At 34.3% G+C, this 16369-nt stretch overlaps 2 protein-coding genes across 2 annotated transcripts; one reads left to right on the forward strand and one right to left on the reverse strand.

Moving 5' to 3' along the window:
• The first annotated feature begins 905 nt into the window (after positions 1-905).
• Positions 906-3953, forward strand: LOC118266107 (pupal cuticle protein 27-like). The gene is made up of 4 exons (XM_035579480.2): positions 906-1066; positions 1394-1625; positions 2975-3223; positions 3596-3953. The coding sequence occupies exons 1-4, from the start codon at positions 1058-1060 to the stop codon at positions 3694-3696; spliced, it is 591 nt and encodes a 196-aa protein (XP_035435373.2). The 5' UTR covers positions 906-1057; the 3' UTR covers positions 3697-3953.
• Positions 3954-6334: 2381 nt separating this feature from the next.
• On the reverse strand, positions 6335-15488 carry LOC118266512 (cuticle protein 3). Its single transcript, XM_035579987.2, has 4 exons — positions 15375-15488; positions 13075-13272; positions 9175-9373; positions 6335-6970 (listed from the first exon to the last, which is right to left on the reverse strand). The coding sequence occupies exons 1-4, from the start codon at positions 15381-15383 to the stop codon at positions 6858-6860; spliced, it is 519 nt and encodes a 172-aa protein (XP_035435880.1). The 5' UTR covers positions 15384-15488; the 3' UTR covers positions 6335-6857.
• Between the last annotated feature and the right edge of the window lie 881 nt (positions 15489-16369).

The following is a 16369-nucleotide window of genomic DNA, read 5'->3' on the forward strand; positions in this document are numbered from 1 at the left end:
CCTTTGCACCTTCTCACACGGAGAAAGAATGCATCATCATCATTTTGACAAATAACCTTACAAATTATTTCCTTCAGTAAGTCAGTGGTTTTTAAAACTAACGTGTCAGGATTCAAAATCGCACCTGAACATAAGTTCAGAAGCAGGCAACTTAATTATTGCTTCCATTGTGATCTTGGGTTTACTTAATTGAATGTACATACAAGGCATGTAAAGTTTTCTAGTAAATCTGATTCATTGGTTATCAGAGCAAGCTCATCTCCACGTACCGTACGAGTGCAACCTTGGCGTAATTGAAACAAGGGCAGGTTAACAATAAAACATACATTCTTTTTTAATATTGTATTATGAGTATGTTTACTTATTATGTATCATTATGCTGCTATTTTGGAAGGTGTAAGTAATGTATAATGGAGGTGTCGTTCACCTCATAGAAGACGATTACTACTCCTAAACATAAAACAAATGAATGAATTGACTGCAACTAGAAAATATTTTTAGCTGGTAAACCCAAGAGTGACAATGATACAAAAATATAACTGATGCCTTTTTGAGGGAGTGATTCAAATGTACAATCGCGTTAAATTATGGAGTTGGAAAAGTGGGGAACTTAAAACATTGTCCGCGGTGTATGAAATATGTATGCTTTATTTCCTACTACATGTATATAATTTTCTAGGGCAGATTTAATAAGTGGGTATAATTCTACATGTGTATAACTTTCTCGTTCTGTCTGTTTGTGTCCTTTTGGGCATAATATGTGTTTAACAAAACGCGTTAATCGCAGAATTATTCAAATTGCACATTTACAACGTCCTTCAAGGCATCGTATAACAATTCTGTTCGCTCCCTTTCATCTGTATCGCATCAGAACAGAAAGTAGGTACTCTAGTTTTGGTATTGTTTTTTCAAGTAAAACTACAAGGCTTCGATACGATGTCATCCAATATTATTACTCTTAATGAGTTTCAACTTTATACGTACACATATAAAAGTCGAAGGGACCGTTGGATGCGACACAGTTTGCTTTTTGTAGTGAAAACTTGAAGACAATAATATGAAACTGGTGCGTATTGGGTTTACAGAAAAATAAATAGAAAAACAATTTGAATACAACAATTTTTAAATATATGTATATCAGTAAACAAAAAATTTGGCTAACAAACAAAGCAAATGACTATTGCATGGTAGACATATTGGCTGGGCAATCCACTACTGCACATATCCTAAGTTTGACATCCACCATAGAACAACTCTATGTGTAACCGCGAATAATTTTTTTCCGGAGCTGCTTACAATCAACTTTGGAAATCAATCTCAAAAGTAAAATATTTTTTTTCCTAAGACTTATTTGCCTCGAAAAGCTTTAATATTATTTTCGTTCCTTTTGCAGTTAATCATCACCACACTCTTCGCTTTGGGAGCGGCCCAAATCCCATCAAGAAACTACATCCCACAGAATCAAGGTCACGGAGGACAGGGTGGCTTCCAAAGTTACCATGGATCCCAAATAGACCCTGGCTTCAATCTTGGAGGAGGTGGCAATGGAAACCGAAGACCTCAACAAGATGCTGAGAAGAATGCTGCTACTTTGAAACAAGATCAGGATGTTGGTGAAGATGGAAGTAAGTATTCCTAGAATATTACTGATTTTGAAGCTGAGCTGATAGTATTAGAAGTCATTGCGTGAAGATGACACCTTACGCGACGTCTTGCGTGAGCGATCTAGACACGAAGGCAATTCGGTGCGACGCGGTGCGAAAACAACAAACTGTCAACGACGTTGATCAGTCAGTTGAATTGACATGGCTTACGTGACCAACCGCACTTGGGATGCGGTGAGCGATCAATTGGCTTGGTCACACCGCATCGCATTGAATTCGCGTGTCACCGCACCGCTTCGCTTCTATATCGCTCACCCTAGACGTAGTGTTAGTCTAATTTCTAATTTTAGCCGATTTGAGAATTATTGGATAAATTTAATCCATTTTTAACTAAAAAAATAAATGTGGTTTAAGTGCGATCGATTTAGGCATTATTTCGATTTTGATTATTGAGCAAAGTTTACTTTACGAGTATAAGTAATTTCTGGATTTTAAACTATCTAAGACTGGTTGGTCATCTCTTTATTTATTTATTTTCAAGTAACATGACTCATAATTTTTATTAATAACAATTTAGGCATGATTTAATATCTGTGTAGAGAATTGTACGCCATTGAAGTCAATGAAGTACATCATCAAAATGTGAAGGGATTTTTAAGCTATAAAATAACCATAAATATTCCCATTGAACACCCATCGTATTAATTCGTATTGTTTACTTCAATATTGTGATCGCCCAAAGCCAAACGAATGAAGGCATTATTTTGAGTTCGTGCCTCGTTTGTAGTTCACGAAACAATAATGAAAGTGCCCTTGTGATAATCTTCATATGTCAAGGTTCTTCATTCTCATACGTGAATATTCTAAATTAGTTCATTTGCGTTTTCTTGTTATACTACAAAAGCTCCTATTAATACCTGTTTGTAGAATAGGTGATGTAAATAACACTGTAAGGTTTTCTAGTAAGGTGTCTTTTACAATGTCTGACTTCAAAGATATAGTAGATACCTATATCAAAGGGACTATGATATGTGTAATTGGTTATAGTGAGTAGTATTTAACTCAAAAACACGATGAGATTAAAGTAGGTTTATTATTTTTTTCAATAGTATCAATCCTTTTGTAAGAAACCACTATTACAACATGAATAACTTATTCCAATCTCCCCGTCAATTTTTTTTTCATTGGAGAATGTCATCTAATTCCTTCTCCCGCCTTTGGCGGGCGAGACGCAGTGTCAAACTTTTACTGACTTAAAACCATCCCTTATCCTACATCTGCTTTTGAGCCAGGGCTCCGGTAAACCTGCTAGGTAGTCGCAGCTCCAGAATTAATTATTCTACTTTACTATTGTTCATCTCACTCCATAGGCTATCACTTCGGCTTCGAAACTTCAAACGGCATCCGAGCGGAAGAAGCTGGTAACCCAGCCCAAGCCCAGGGTGGATTCTCCTACAAAGGTGATGATGGCCACACCTACACCGTCACGTACACCTCGGGAGAAGGTGGTTTCAGACCTCAGGGTGAACACCTACCAGTTCCACCTCCCACTCCTGAAGCCATCCTAGAAGCTTTGAGGAAGAATGAACAGGATGAAGCTGCTGGAATCTTTGATGATGGTGAGACTTTTTTGATGACTCTTTGCTACTCAAGCAAAAGTTTATGGTTATATGCAACGTCACCCTTTCAAGCAGCAGAGTGCACCTGCACAGTTACGAAATGTGATGCCACTATACAAGGTACATCCACTTTTCACCATTTGTGTTATAACTCCCATGTAATAGAGAGTGAGCCTATTGCCTAACCTTTTTACTGGGTACAAATCCAGACTCCGTGCCACTACTGAATTTTTTTTGGAAAACCGAAAAAAGTCCTGTATTACTTTGTCCGAACCGAGAATCGAACCCCAAACCTCTTGCCTGGTAGTCACACTTGGGACCTTTCGACCAACGAGGAGGAGTTTATGATCTTTATCTTTCTTTAATTTCCAGGTAAATACCATCCAGAACAACATGGAGGCGGTCAGCGCAACGGGTTTGGATCTGCGAATCACCAGGGAGGCTTCAACGCCAACAGTGGTTATCAATACTAATTTGATAACCCTATTCATTGTATTTGTCAATGCATTGGATTTTAAAATCTATGATAAAGACAATAAGTATCAATTTCCTAAATCTAAATGAGGTTCTCATATCCAAAATATTGACAAATGCAATAAAACTGCAACAAAACTGATTTTTGACTGTAATTTATAGTCATTAGATGTAGATATTAGTAGTAACACGATGTTAATGTATAGAAAATGTGAATAAAAATGTAAGAATGATATTATAAAGAAGATCACAGCAATCTAAGATTTTCATTTAAATATCCTACTAGAACAACCTGTATGATGAAAGATTATAAAAAAACGCAAGCGCATGAACGGGTAGCTCCATCTATGTTTTGAACCACGAACTAATTTAGTTTGTAACTGCCATATAACCAGACCAGAGGTCACTTGTAAGGTGAAGCTTTGTAATGTTCATAAACGAATTGATTTAGTTTGTAGCTACCTTCTAATTTGACTAGAGGTCGCTTTTAGAGTGAAAAACAAAGTAATAAAGACTGCCTCATTGGTCGAGTGGTCGCAAGTGCGACTGCCGAACAAGGAGTCTCGGGTTCGATTCCCGGCTCGGGCAAAGTATTACTGAGTTTTTTTCGGTTTTTCAAAACACAAGAAGAACATATAAAAATTAGTCATCTACCCTATGTCACCGTGTACCTTTTACCCCGAAACCTTCTCCTGCTTTCATTTAAAGATTATATCTTTTAATAATTCTTTTAATAATTTCTCTAATTCACATACCGGCCTCATCTAGCTATTTGAAATATTGACGTGTAAAAGTGTTATTTTATAATCTATTTACAGAAAAATAAATATAATTTATCATCATTTATCATTTACATAAACATCCCACCCCGCTAACTAAAATACCTGGGTTTTTAAGGGTGGTGTTAAAATCATCCAATGACTTCTCCTGCCTAGGGCGAGGCGAGAGCAAATATTAGACCCTTATTGACTGAAAACTAGGTATGTCATTCCTACTCCTGCTTTTCAAGCCGGAGCCTCGGTAACCCGCTAGGCAGTCCGCGCAGGAATGGGGTGTTTTTTTTGCCAGTAAGAGTCTGACACTTCCTCTTGCCTCGCCTAAGGCAGAAGAAGTCTTAGATGATGTCCCCTCTTAAAAAAGTGTAATATCAGATGAGATGATTATGTTATTTCTTAGAATGTAAACTTAAACCTCATGTCAAGGCCAGAACGAATGTTCACATAAGTTACAAAAATAACTCATTATAATAATATCTAAATCTTTCGCAAAAACAACTATTTTTTGCACTGCTAATCTCTAAATCTTCTAAATTAGGTATGAGCACGTGTGATGCAGTGTTGTGTAAGAATGTTAGATTATAAGATTGTATAATATTCCGCATTTTGTAGTCAACAATGTAGGTGATTTATCTATTGAATAGTTTTGTTCACAGTAGTTGTTGTAAGAATGATGAACTGATATTCTCTCCTAATATTCCTTATATAATATTCCTTATATTAGGAGAGAATATCAGTTACTAAAATAATAAAAGGAGAGAAATAAGCTATTCTAAATGATTGTCATTGATTGGCAAGTTGAAGTGATGAGAATCAATGACCATTGCTGAAGAAGAGCCATCGCTCTACACGACATTTGTCCTAATGCAGTCTAATGTGAAGTCTAAATGCGGATATCATCGTATCCGCAAGATGGCTGGCAGTGGCTGGATGTTTGTAGAGTTGAAGATCAAGGTCAGGAGGCGTGCTATTGAAGAAGCCTATGGCCTACTGCTGTCTTCCGAAACGGATTTATGGAGATAATGGAGTACATAAGTTAAACTTTTGAATGAAAGTTTTATAACAGGTAAATAATATGGCAGGTAAAGCACCTTGTAAAAGGTGCTCTGTGCTGATACAGATTCGATTAGAAGATTATTGTAAATAATGATTAGATTAAATAAATTATTTTGATAACTATACACTATTTTAAGTTGGAAAATACGGAATCAAAATCATTTAACCATTAATATAATTTAAGTTTTTAATGATAACTGCACCAAGAGTACCAACTGTTTTGGTATTAAAATTTCTCTATATTGTAACATTTTAGATCTGGAGACTTTATCTCTCACCAAAGTAAAATAAACGCGAAAGATTAGGGTGGCCCGGCGGTTGAACACCCACTTCTCATGCATGAGAGTGAGTGCGAAACCTACCATCGGCAAGTACCAAAGTGACATGTACTTTCTAATATTATTTAAACACCAGTGACAAATCTGGGCTTATAATCTCTAATTATATTATAAGTTCGAAATTGCCAACCCGCATAGAGCAAGCGTGGTGAATAATACTCAAACTTTCTTCGTATGAGAGGAGGCCTTTTGTCAGCAGTAGCCACTTATAGGCTGATGAGGATGTGATGTGATCAGGGTATAATTTATTGAATAGTATGTACACGATAAATAATATATTTTGTGCAAATGTTTTGATTAGTCAAAGAAACTTAATTAGTACGAAGCATACGTTAGTTTTGCAACCAAATATTTCTTTGCTAAAGTATTTAGAATCTCCTCAAAATAAAATGTAATTTTATCCCATCACTTAGATTTAGTTTAGACATAATAATCTTTTGTATAGGTAAACAAGGAAAACAAGAAAGTAAATTATAGAAAAAAGTATAAGATTTTTATTCATAGAATAAATAAGTCGCATCCTTCACAACGCACTGGTAACCATTATGACTATATCAGATTACACATACTACGACACTTTCCTATTATCATACTCCATTTTAATTGATATCCTTTAAAATTTTAATATCTGTAAGCATATTTTGTTAAACGAAAAAATACAGAGCTTAATGTAAAGAAATTAAACATTTAGAAAAGTAAAGTCAAATATCACAATTAAAACCTTCACAAAATGTACTTACAGAAAAGCCTCATTAAAATTAAGTAAAGCATGTTTCGTGTCATCTCATTCTGCACTTGTTTTACCGTCAAATTACAACACTGCGTTACTAGTGTGCGTGTTTGACCTTCATATTTTTGAAATGCGAACACCAATTAGATCGTTGCGCTACACGTGTGCGTGTAATGCAAATGGCACAAAAGTTGCTCTACTTATATTTTTTTGTTTTATAAAATGAAATATAGCTAAATACTGATATGTTATGGTCGTGCTTAGTATTTGTAGGATTGTCTGTAGCTAGCCTGTGCTCTCGCGAACTGTTGGGGCTGTTGGTAGGCGGCGCCAGCGCTGGCGACGTCTCCGTATTTGCCGGGGTTGTATTGACCTGGAATTACAAAGTAGAATCATTAAATAAAAATGTAGTATTATGTACAAAAAGTAATGTTTCATAAATGTTTTATAACTTTTTTCAAAACAAGTTGAATTAAGTTAGTACCTAACATTGTTGGTGTGCTTATTGTTAAATAAATAAATCAATTTTCGTAAGTAATGTTTTGTCCCATTACATAATACTCCTACAATCACCATACAACTATAAATAATTCTTAACTACATTAGACAATAGTCCATAAATTGCTGTGGTAATTAGAAATTACACAGCAACACTTTAAATCATATTTCTAAGTAACGATAAAACATGTTGACAGTATTCGCCTAACATAATAAATTGCCATAAAACATTATGAGTGTATTAAACTTAAGTTCAAAGCTTTCGTTCGTTATTTTGATCGATTACTAACATCGTAAATGTTACAAGATTGCAACAAGACTGTGTAATGTAACATTACTGTGTTGTTAAATAAATGGGCTGCACACTATCTTGGAATTAGCTATAATTAGTTGGCATTTGAGTTTTATGGAAGAGGTGAGGAAATGTTGTTAAGACGGTTTGACAGAATTAAAATAGAATTGGTAGGAGCCTTTGGTGAGATGATAGGGAGTATCAGACACTTACTGACTAAAAATTACCCCATTCTTATTTGTGCTCTTCCAACCGGAGCCCCAGTAACCCTATAGGTACTTAGTCCGAAACTTCGGGTAGGATTGGTAGTATAGATTGTGATATGTACATATTATACTTAGAAGACACACCTATTTGAATATACAGATATGCAAAATGCAAATACAAACAGCTACTTGACTCCTATTTAAAAAATAAACATACATCCAATGAAGCACAGAAACGATTAACTACTTAATACTAAATTAATTTAATAATTTCAAGCCAAAACTAGTATTTCTACACATCCGGCTAGACAATAAGAAATAAATACAACTTAATTTCGCGAATTTCAAAGCCGCGACCGTCCATCGCGAATCGGCACACAGTGTACATGACCTTAGAATCTCCGTGGGACAATCCCTTCACTGCACTGACCTATTGTTCAGTAACACAGTAGCTATTATCCTCCACCAACTCATGTTCCCGTAGATTATCGATAACAACTTTAATCACACAACAATGTACGCAAAACTCAACCTTGTGCTTCAAGGCATAGAACCTACCACAACTGTAATTTAAAATTGGTAGGAACAATCGTAATAAAGTATGATTGTTAAAGGAAATTGGACTTTGTGTAGTTTGGAATTAAGTGTAAAGGTGAAGTAAATGTAGATTGGTCATAGTGAGGGGTCATTGAGTAACTTCAAAGGTCAGTGTACTAGTGCAAGTGGTTACAGGTGAATTAGTTATACTACATTATGGGTATCGATAAATTATTGCAACTTTATTCTATTTATGGATACGTGTTAGTATTGCATAGAATTTTAAAACTTATGTTAATAGCATAGAACTACATTTTATCTACAGAATGTGTAATTTCTATCTTCTTAATTTAAGACGAGATACTTAGGGCTTATCCAAAGAGGGAGTTTACTAAGAACAATACCCTTAGTACGAGTTTGCTTGAAGAGCGCCGAATGCAAACCCATACTAAGGGCGCTGATCCTGAAACTTCATAATCCCTAAACCACAACAAAAAACTTCAATATTTAAAACCCACTAGTTTATCAAACACTATAAAATAAATCACCAACAACAATTATTCCACAACGTGTCTACAAAGGCATTTAAACACGCCGCCCAGTGTAATGTAATTGAGTGACATTTCCCACAGATACTCCGAACTATAGAGTACTAATAGCAGCCATTAGTCTGCGTCTAGGAGTGCCTTCTAAAACAATTTGCTTGTTAGATGTTACTAGAATTATTACTAAAGCTGAAGCCATTGTTGCATTTCGTAACGTGGAATTAAGTTGTCAAGAGCAACCATACGCTAGATATCACATTTGTTGAATGTTGACTCTCAGTGAGGAAGATAAAGATTATAGTGTTACTGTTAATTTCTAGTTAAAATGGCAACTCATATCGAACCAATGATTGGCAGTATCCTTCCTCTATCGTTCCTTATCCTAGTCTACAAAAATCACTCAATACTTTAACAAAGAAAGCTTTTGACTCAAATCATTCTCTATTCACACCTTATCTTCTATTAACATCTATCAAATCTTATACAAAGTTGAACTCACCATCATCAATGATGCCAGCAGCCTCATCACGAGCGTTCTGCTCCAGAGCCTTCAGGATCTCTTCAGGTACTGGGGGAGGAGTGGGGATGTGAGCACCCTGGGGTTGGAAACCACCCTGACCGGCAGCGTAGCTGATGGAGTAGACCTGGCCATCATCACCGGTGTACTGGAAGCCACCCTGAGCCTCGATACCGTCAGCCTGGAAGATTGAAGAGTGGTTTTTAAGAATGAGGAACTTTAATGGCTTTTATTCATAAGAGTGAAGTTCGCTCTCAACTGTTTCAAGCCGTTTTGGGGAACAACTCGGATAAATAGATAATTGTTTGGTAATATACGTTATGTTATACCGTGAAAGCATAGGAAATATTATAATGAAGTCACTTAAATTAGAATCAAGTGTGCCAGTTATTGCCATATTTAAAACCTATGGAGTTATTTAAATTCCAAATACCTCTGTAAAAACTATTTGTCTAATATCACTTTCACGACAAACTAACCGATCATTTAGTTTACATTTAACATTGATCTCAGAAGATGGATGGTCTAAATAATGATTATTATCTAAATGTCATTACATTGCAATAATAATGGATGCGTAGTAAATTATACTATTACACGTACTATTATTACGTTATTTGAGTAACGAGGTTAATAGAATGAGTTACATTTACTATTAAATATGACCCTGGCATTTTGTGGTATTTCTGGAAGGTCAAATTGTTGACCTTACAATCTTTGTTTTAATTTGACAAATGGATTTGGATGAACTTCTGTGTAGTTATACTTTAAGAGGTTATTTATCAAAACACTATTGTAATAGTAGTCAATAGGTTCATGTTATTACATGGGACTTATAACACAAATGGTGAAAATTGGGTAGTAAGGTGCACCTCTGCCTACCCCTTCCGGGATAAAAGGCGTGACGTTGCAAAGTATTGTAATAGTAAAATTGTCATCACAAGAAACTTTTGATCTAAACGATTTTTATTCTACACCTACAAATAAAATCTGCAACTTAACATGAAACTTCAATATTATGAATTAAAGTTCATGAAGCAAGAAAATACTAGTCAGAGACATAAAATATTATTATGCTACTAAGTTTCTGAAAATGGTAATAACAATAAAATGCAATGATGCAGTTATTTTGTCACGTAAGCACTTAAACAGCTTATAGTTTATTTTGAAATGAGACGAGTTAAGTAATATATAACTTAGTTCAATAAGTTCTAGCTTTCAATGAGGAAATTAATTTCAACTTTCAAGTTCAATGTTCAAGTAATAAATATGTTTCTCATTTTCTTGTTATTTATGTATCTGATCTTGTACCCTTAGTGTGAGTTTGCTTTACGTTTATAGTAATCGAATCGAGCGCGCATTCGGCGCTCCGATTCGCCGGCTCGAATAAACCAACCAATCAGAGCGCCGATCTCGTTTCGATTACTTTAAACGTAAAGCAAACTCATACTAAAGATACTGTATGATTCTCTAATCTATAGTGTATAACAATTTGAAACAACAAAACACATCACTCTTTTTATGGGCATTCGAGTAATAAGAAACTTCAATAATATTTTTCATAACTGACATATTAAAATATGGCTTGGGATCTTTACTCCCGGAAGAAAAAGAAACAGTTTATCGTTAATATGAATTCATGATTCAGTCTGAAAAGCACTCAACGCAAATGAAACCGATTTAAAAAACACGTAGGTTATATTTTAAAATTATCTGTAATTATGAAACCTAAGTTCAATTCCTGGTTCAGGAAACAACATGCAATATTGCTATAATGACGAATACGTCGTCATGTCATGATATTGACAGCGAAAGAAAGATATCATCATTCGCTGTCAATATCATTCTGAAATAGCACTAGTATAAAATCGAAAGTACTTAGTTACAACTATTATTATTTAATAATAAACTTGACAGAGATGGTTCTAAATAATAAAACTTATATTATGAGTTATTGACTCATACAGGCTGAAGTATTTACTTTCATATTTATGTAAGAGTTCATATATTAGTCATTTATACTCGTATACTTAAGAAAGCGTGCTTAGCTCATATATTTGTTAATCATAGAAGAGTTAGCATTCCAATAAAGTTTTTATTTTGTAATAGTTAAAGTTCAAATTGGATTTATGATCTTATTATTATGCGTGCAGCTGTAAAGCATGGTTCAATATTTTACTAGATAGCTAAATTACTAAATTTTATGTCTTTAATATTCTTAGAAATTAAATATTTATTACGGATGTCATAATTATTATACATTGGCATTAAGGATATAATTTAGAATTTAGAATCAACACTAATATATAAAGCTGAGGAGTCGGTTTGTTTGAATGTACAAACCTCTGAAACTACTGGTCCGATTTCAATAATTATTTTTGTGTTAGTTAATGCATTTATTGAGCAATTTAAAAGGAGCCGAGCACAGGAGGATTAGCTAGTACAACATGAGCATTTTTAAACAAAATATTTAAAATCACGACCTTTACAGTCTTTTTTCGGTTAAATTAACACCTTATTTCTCTGTAATCCGTGCATTCTAAAGCGATTGATCAGCAGATGACCTAGTAATCTTTTTCCGAATGGCTCGCCCATGTGGAGTCTGGGAGGCTGGTGTAAAGGGCAACGGCCGGCAAAAGGTCACTATTATGCAAATACTTGCGGTTTCAAAGTTATTAGGTCCGTTTGTCCATTTGTCAGTCTAGTTAGTGTGTTTTGTTGGTGGTTTTATTGTGTTATATTTTAGTCTAAGTAGTATATACCTAGCATTTTTCGTCTCCATTTGCCTAGATATTTAATAACATTAAAGATACCTTTTAATTATTCTCATAAAGGTAATTTCAATGAGGTACACAAAATTATATTCTGTATACTTTGATATTGTGGGTTACAGACCGCAAGCCACAAATCATTAGAAATAATTATTGATTAAACACTAAAGTGTTAATAGAAACTGCATTAAAAACCGCCAAGCAGTTTTGTAGATCCAAACACACAAACGCGTATTGCTGTTTTGTTTTGCATAGGAGAGTTTTGGTAATATATTTTTATCTCCTTAGTTTATACCCCAATATCTTAAAAAATGAAAAATATAGCTAACCGTCTCATTGAACACAACTTATTAATAAAATCAATCATATTTTAGTTAAATACTTGTTGAATTGATTTAAAATATTGTCAGACTTTTACAATTCTTATACCACATTATAAGTTTAGCAACCAGCTGTTCATGTTGCTAATTTATTTCATTAAGTCCAATGTAACATGAGATTAGACCACCCATGGTAATTTAAGTGTCGCAACTATATATAAAATTGAAAGGATGAGTAACATTCACTTTTGTGCTAATAACATTAGGTTTTTATCAAAAGCCTAGTCTAGCCATCACTTTGGCAATGTCTACTTATTTGGTGTCATTTTCTTTCAAGGTTTGAAAGAATAGACGGCATGTGGGAAGTATGTTAATCTTACTATAAATATAATATTGTAAAAGCGAAAGTTGGTGATATTGTGTGTTTGTCACGTCAAAACGACTGAAAGCATCGTAATGAAATTTAGAACAGGGATATATTGTGGTCTGCAATAACATAGGCTACTTTCTATCCTACAGGAACTCGAGTGAAAATGCGGACAGAAGCTAGTAAAAAAAATAAGATTTCTTTCTCGTAATATTGAACTTGTTTTCCCTAGTAACTTGTTAATTTAAAACTATATAAGTTAGTGGCCAAATATTGGAAACAATTAAATTTATTAGCAAGAATAGAGTCTTGCTTTGCTAATAATGGAGCGACAATACATCAATCTCCCCATAGTTTATGCGATTAACCTTACATGTTTAATAGTCCCACCACTTCACACATCCTGATCTGATGTTCCACTTACCTCACGACCCTGCTCCTCAGCCTTGATTCCGTTCTCAGTTTCGTAGTTGTATCTGAAGGAATCTTCTTTCACGTCGGAGTCCAGAGCGATGATTCTGGCATTCTTCTCGAAGGAAGCCTGGGGGCGGTTGGATTGTTCAGGGTAGGCTGATGGGGCGTACGCCGCGGCGGCGAAGCCGAAGAGAGCGGAGATCAGGATCTGTGGGTGAAAAGAGGTTGGTTAAGTGTTTGACTGCCAATAGAAAACTGTTGAAGGCAAATCCTCCGCGTCGGTCACCGTGGCCACCATGGCGTTCAATGTGTTAAATGATGTGATGAGCCTGGTTTAGTGGTATTCAAGTTTGTTCTGTTACTGTCAGGTGATCTTAATAAACGTTGCTATACAGTCGTGGTGTTCATTTTGTTCAATTCTTTTTATTATTATTTTATCTAACACGGTGATAAGCTGTTTACTCTTAACGAGAAAAAATATAATCGGAAAATAAATGTTCCATTGTAAAAATAAGACCCATATAATTATATGTCATTAGCCCCGTTTCCCAAAACTATTAATTTACTTGCTTTGCCTTCATAACACGTGTAACAATATTCGATACATAAGACATTGTACATAAGTTAGACAATGGAATAAATTATATAAGAGTAATTAGTTTGAACTGCCTTTAGGCCGTGAATTAATTGTATGGCAGTTAGCGTTCCGTATGTTTTTAAAACCTTGATGTAAGTAAACATTTATTTTTATTGTGAGAATTTAGTCTGAATCCTTGATATTTTGTCCCAGACGTTTACTATAATAGAATGATAAAAAAACAATATTTCTTTTTTAAACGAAAACGAAATGAATTTATCTAAATGTATTAATTTGACACCTGTCAAAAATGACATTTGTCAACATAAACTTGCTCAGACAATCGAACTATTGTTTTTGAACGGGTTTGACCTTTAATGTGTTTTTTTTATTTATCTTTTCTCGAAAGAATATAAAGATGATACGATGATACGGAACCACACGCCGTGTTGCAATTTGGCCCGAACTTTGATAGATGACTGTACTTAACATTGCACAAGTGGGAATGTTTCGCAACGCTGCAATAGATCAGATATTATCACCGTCCCGACCATTGTCTTACATTTTGACACCAATTCAAGAACGCTAACTATTCTAAAACAAGTGTTCTCGCAGTTCGCAGTTCAAATTACGAATTTGCATACGTTCTTCTTTTGTTATGCGCGCGAAATCTGACTGTTTTTTTTTTTTCAGAGCGGCAAATCAATTACTTCTCCCGTCTTGGGCGAGGCAAAAGGGAGTGTCAGACTCTTACTGACTAAAAACCACCCCGTTCCTACTCCTGCTTTTCGGAGCCCCGGTAAACCCGCTAGGTAGTCCTCAGCTCCGAAATGTAACGTTTAAAGTTTTTTTTTAATGTGTCAACGGTTATTTTTCTTTTTTTTTACAAATTTGGAATAGGTGACTGAGGTTTCTTTTTACTTTGAGCTTTGAGGTTATTATATTTTTTTATCCAATTGTTTCATAGTTAAGGCTAACTGATTATATGTTTCTTCGTTTCTGTTTTATTAAAAAAGAAACATGTTACTTATAACCTGTAATTTCATAAGTTGACTATAATATAATTTTGGGAAAGAATATGTAATTTAGTTTTAAGTATACTAATTATGTTTTTAGCTCTGCCCGTGCGAAATCCATGTGCAATCGTTTGCACAAGACGCTGTAGAAATTGATGAGCATAGAGTTTCGTTAATATGCAATCATTGTTATTTATATTAAGATTAGTTTTATTTGGTTATTACTGATTTATGTTTAATTTTATTCAAAATTATTCGTTATTAAGTTTTATAGTGTATTAAAAATGAAGAAATTTACACAGTTTATTGTAATTTTGTGACGATGTTCACAACGATTTTTGTTAAAATGTAAAAAAGAACTAAGACAGTGAAATTATATGTATTAACATGTTTGTTTTTTAATATTTAAATTTTAAAATATGAAATGTTTTTATTATAATAAATGTAAAACGAACGACGAACGATTGGAAAAAAATAAAATTATTGATGCACTATGCAACCACATGCAAAAAATATATATTAATGTATTGTATTAAATCACTCATTAAAAAATAATACAATTTAATATCACTTTAAAAAACCGCACAACAAAACAAACTACTAAAAAATAAAATAAAAAATCCAAAATCACAACACTAAACCGATTCCCAAAACGATTCCCGCCCACCCGATTAATCGGTAAACGAATCGATACTCGTAGTTAATATCGTAACTCACCAGTTTCATATTGTCAGGTCGGAGGTGAACACTCGAATGTAACAAACGGGGACCGAACCTGCATATATATACACATCGGATGATAGGAGCGTTACAAAATTCATTCTAGTTCATAATGATGCCACTACAAACATCTGTACGGATATATTTTTTTGCGTAAGTAATGACATTTTGGTAAAATGATTGGAACATGTGCTTTGCTTGTTTTTGGATCATTAGTTCAAGGTCACAGGTTACCTCGCTGTTGGTGGTTAGAAAAACAATTAATGTTGGTCTTCAGTAGTGCAGTATGAGGAGATTTGGAGTTCCGTGTTCTTTATGTCTAAGAAACCATGGTGTTAGGATTAAATTAGATTGAAGTTAGAAGATATTTTTTTCTTAATCTGAACTTTTAAAGGATCGATTGGACCATGACGCTAGCTTTAATCAAATATTTTTTTATGGAATAGGTGACAAACTAGCAAACGAGTCACCTGATGGTAAGTGATCAGCGCCGTCCATGAACACCCGTAACACCAGAGGAATCAGGTGCGTTGCTGGCCTTTGAGCAAATGATAATAATGAGCAAGTTAGACTGGGAACGTGAAACTATAAAGAATATATCTTCAGTCACATCTTAGCTTGGCCGTTCTGGCAAAAAGGGGCCAAATGAAGACTTATTTATGCTAAAAAAAAAACAAAACAACAAAAATAATAGCATAGAAATTACCAGAGGAAATTAACAGTCATCGTGCGAGATACCACTAGCATGTGACCAATTTATCTTATTATCAAAATTAAATATTTTCCAAGAATTCCAAAAGTTTCCTACTAGAACTATTTACACCTTAAAAAAGTCAAACATCTCATTAAATACTTACAACTAAATGCAAAAAACCAACAACTTTCACACGAATTAGTCGTAAAACCATCTCTACATTGTAATGAGATATTTATTTGTTTTATAAGAAAACAAGTGCAACCTTAATTTACCCATTATTATAATAAATGAAAAA

Source organism: Spodoptera frugiperda, chromosome 7 (assembly GCF_023101765.2).
Source record: "Spodoptera frugiperda isolate SF20-4 chromosome 7, AGI-APGP_CSIRO_Sfru_2.0, whole genome shotgun sequence".
In the NCBI taxonomy this organism is placed as follows: domain Eukaryota; kingdom Metazoa; phylum Arthropoda; class Insecta; order Lepidoptera; family Noctuidae; genus Spodoptera; species Spodoptera frugiperda.

What these genes read in the sequence shown, in the direction of transcription:
- LOC118266107 (XM_035579480.2), top strand. An exon ending in GGATGTTGGTGAAGATGGAA is followed by an intron (nt 1,626 to 2,974) that starts GTAAGTATTCCT and finishes CTCACTCCATAG; the next exon opens with GCTATCACTTCGGCTTCGAA. An exon ending in TGCTGGAATCTTTGATGATG is followed by an intron (nt 3,224 to 3,595) that starts GTGAGACTTTTT and finishes TTTAATTTCCAG; the next exon opens with GTAAATACCATCCAGAACAA.
- LOC118266512 (XM_035579987.2), bottom strand. An exon ending in CTGAGGAGCAGGGTCGTGAG is followed by an intron (nt 9,374 to 13,074) that starts GTAAGTGGAACA and finishes TCAATCTTCCAG; the next exon opens with GCTGACGGTATCGAGGCTCA. An exon ending in TGCTGGCATCATTGATGATG is followed by an intron (nt 6,971 to 9,174) that starts GTGAGTTCAACT and finishes TTGTAATTCCAG; the next exon opens with GTCAATACAACCCCGGCAAA.